Source organism: Rhagoletis zephyria, unplaced genomic scaffold (assembly GCF_001687245.7).
Source record: "Rhagoletis zephyria isolate East Lansing unplaced genomic scaffold, Rhagoletis_zephyria_1.1 Rzeph_scaffold_02220, whole genome shotgun sequence".
NCBI lineage: Eukaryota > Metazoa > Arthropoda > Insecta > Diptera > Tephritidae > Rhagoletis > Rhagoletis zephyria.
Genome location: NW_016159304.1, coordinates 86,514 through 90,325, shown reverse-complemented (window position 1 = coordinate 90,325; position 3,812 = coordinate 86,514). Strand labels below are relative to the sequence as shown.

Below are 3,812 nucleotides of genomic sequence, written 5' to 3'. Positions count from 1 at the left end.
AAATTAATATACCCTTGTGCACAAGTGCGCTCGGGTATAAAAAGAATACATATTTATTACATGAAAATATTTTACTTTAACAAATTACAGTAAAACATTTTACAAACTGATCCTAAAGTTATCAGGAAAATCGCGCAAATATGAAACATGCCCTATACNTTTTCATCCTGATCATTTATGTATACATTTGTCTATATCTATCTCGATTCGTTTTGGCTGTTACAAACAACCGTTATGTGAACAAAATTAATATACCCTTGTGCACAAGTGCGCTCGGGTATAAAAAGAATACATATTTATTACATGAAAATATTTTACTTTAACAAATTACAGTAAAACATTTTACAAACTGATCCTAAAGTTATCAGGAAAATCGCGCAAATATGAAACATACCCTANTTACAAACTGATCCTAAAGTTATCAGGAAAATCGCGCAAATATGAAACATGCCCTATACTTATTACATTATAAAAGTAAGAAGTTATTTTAAAGAACTATTTAACTTCTATACATTACAACAATAAAATTAAATTCCAAATACACAAATGTTTGCAAATATTCCACACAAAAATTTCGCGCACCTCTCTCCCATGTTTCATGTCGATTTCACAACTGNATATTACATTATAAAAGTAAGAAGTTATTTTAAAGAACTATTTAACTTCTATACATTACAACAATAAAATTAAATTCCAAATACACAAATGTTTGCAAATATTCCACACAAAAATTTCGCGCACCTCTCTCCCATGTTTCATGTCGATTTCACAACTGAAAAAAAAAAATCACTTACTTAGCTAGTAAAAAGTAATTTAACTTTTCGCTTTAATTCGCTTTTCTAAACAAAAATTTTTTTATTTTCTTTTCTTCTCAGCAAATCGGCCGCTATATACGTCGCGAGGAGTCGGCGCTATTTACACCAAAAACAAGCGAGGTAAATGAATGAATGATGGAAAATTAAAGTAAACAAATAAAGCTATACAAATATATGTACGTACTTGCATATTTACATATAAGTTTTGTTTTATGTCGTTTGTAGTAAGTAAATGTTGTGGTAACTTTTAAATGCTTTTCGTATGATTGTAGAAACTGTGGGTTTATTGAACCGAAAATTATTTAAGTAGTAAACAACAAAAAATTTAGCAATTGTTCGTTGCTTAATCGAAATTTTTCAATCAGTTAATTTCGCTTTTGCCAATGCCAAAGCCAAATAAATCTGATGTATTTTGGAACGAACCGTCCGTCAGCCCTCATCAATTTTTATTCGGTTTCAGCGTTGCGCCATCTTCATTGTCATTTTTCGTTCTGATGCAATGAAATCTCTCAAATTGCTTTAGTTTTAGGTCATCTCATCTGGAATAAGAGGGTCATCTAATTTGACAATTTAAAAGTTTAAAGTAGAATTTTTGTTTCCTATTTTCCTGTTAAACACCTAGGTTTATGTTAAGAGCACTGCTCTTTAAAAGTTCTCTTACAGACCACATAGGCATGCATTTTTGACCTAGCGCACCATTTTCTTATTACCACTTTTACTCAAACCACTCTAATCTTTTTGCGATTCAAGTAAGAAACTTCAACACAAATCAACCTAAACGATACCGGCCTTTGAATATGTTATCAAAGTCGAAATTATATGGGGTTCGAACCTTTCAAGTCAAGTGATCAATGGGTTGGTCTTCACTGAGAGCAATTCAATGCCCAATAGAAGCGTGTGTTAAGACTATCTATGATGGTGGGGGGCAGAATATCCTACCATATTTCAATATGTCATTTAAGCGTCTATTAAATCCCTTATTGTACCAGCCGGAATAAAAGAAATCCGATTGCTGGAAAGGCGAGCTGGCGTATGCTTATTGGAGTCCGACGTTAAAATATATTTCCATCTCCATAGCTCCTTCAGAGATATCTTGTTAATATACGTTATCTTTAGACAATGGTTCAATTGTGTACTATTCCGGAGTTTACCATCGCCAAAGGCTCCCGCTTTCTTACAATCAGGATCGAAATGAAAAGAGACCATCTTTTTGATAGAACATGAAATAGTTTAGGTTGTCGTGATCGTCTGTAAGACTCATTTCGGCTCAAGGCATATTTTGAATCCGGCAGGAATTTTAGAAGGTCCCCGATTTCCGCGCATCTAAGGTCTTTCACGTTATCGAAGAATTGTCTATCTAGAGTGGAATGTCTTCGTCTGCATCTTGAAAACTTCTAATATCGTACGCCTTGCCAATTACTTAGGCAGTGTCCTACCATAATAGATACTAACAAACTGATATTCCTCTTATTGAAGCTAGTATAAGGTCAGTGCGTTTAGCGCTGAGTCACCGGCCATAATTCCCTAGCACTTTTGCAAGTTATTTCGTCATACCATCTGCCGTTCGCTACTTCAGTGAGCCTCTCGTAAATAAGTAGTTTTCAAGTTTGTAAGCGTTCTCCTTTTTCATCATTTATATCCCCAATAAGTAGTTTGGTGCCGAGTCACGCCAGTTCATCGGCCTTAATGTTCCCCTCAATGTCGCAATCCATATCACCTTTGGGCGAAATGACTCGGCCATCATTCATGGCTACCATGGCGAATGTCGACTATTTGTAAGATATTTGATTGCCGCCTGGCTGAAGATGCAGATATCACATCACTCTTTACCAGTTTTGTGACGCTGTCTATTTCCATAAGTTCCACCGAGAAGCACTACAGTGATTCGGAAAACGAAAGCTAAGAGAATTGACCAGCATTTCTAGAGTATACACCCACACCAACCCTTCCCTCAAGCTTTCCGCTATTTGTGTGTACATGAATGGACTCGCCACTTCTTAGAGCGTCTCGTTTTCACTATTCCCTTGAGGGAAGCCCCGAAAACTTCGTTAGTATCCTACCATGACCATAACTGGTAATTAACCACTTACTTAGACCATTCATAAGAATTGCCGCAACACTTGTTACCTGTTTGGGATGTATTTAGGTATACTGGAAAACAATTAAGTAGGCCATACAGTGCCTTAGATGGTGTTGTTCTCATCGCACCATGAGTGCGGATTTTATCCACCTTTATAAAGTATACCGCTTTTCCAATGGTGTCCTACCATACTACTATGCCGTGATAGAGAATTGGCCTAACTACCGCTGTTATAACCAGTGCATTATTTTGCGTTCCATTCCCCACACTTTTCCTATTGACCTACTATAAGAGTTATTTCCTACCTAGTATGAGCCGGCTTTTTACTTTTACCGACAGGGGTTTCCCCTATAGAGTTATAGCATTAAAGTCGTGTAGCTTGTGCTTAGTACTAAAGGACACTAGGTCCGTATTTTCAGAATTTGTTAAGAGATCTTTGAATTAGATCAGCTAATGTTGGAAGGTCTTTGCCCGAAACAGCTATTACAATGTCGTCGGCGTATGCAACTATCTTTGTATTTTTAGATCATTGCAAAATTGTCGTTTATATTATTTATTTTTTCGCTCAAATTTAATCGTTCTTTTGTGATTCTTTTTTCAATCAAGAATAATCGTTATTTTGAATAAATTTTTTTTTTTCATTTTAACCTATTATAATGGCATTTTTATGACCAATATAAATAATCAACATTAAATCTGAAAATAACGGTCATAATATGGTCGAAAAAACTAAAAAATAACGATCAAAAATTTATCGAAAAAATAAAAAGCCAAAAATAACTAGCTATTAATCTTGATGGCAAAAGTAAAAATCATCATGTAATGGTTAATTTTGATCAAAAAAATAGAGATCCAATTTAAACGGCTTTATTGATCATTTTTATTATAATGATAATTACCGTTACTCTTACGTATCC

General features: G+C 34.8%; 1 protein-coding gene across 1 annotated transcript in view; it reads left to right on the top strand.

The window, feature by feature from the left end:
* Nucleotides 1-869: 869 nt before the first annotated feature.
* LOC108366307 (cGMP-dependent protein kinase 1) overlaps nucleotides 870-3,812 on the top strand; it is a gene marked incomplete at its 5' end in the record, with an annotated part of 10,631 nt that continues 7,688 nt past the window's right edge. The window contains one exon of the mRNA XM_017620653.1: nucleotides 870-935. Within this exon, the coding sequence (XP_017476142.1) occupies nucleotides 870-935 (66 nt within the window). The remainder of the gene's footprint in view (nucleotides 936-3,812) is intronic.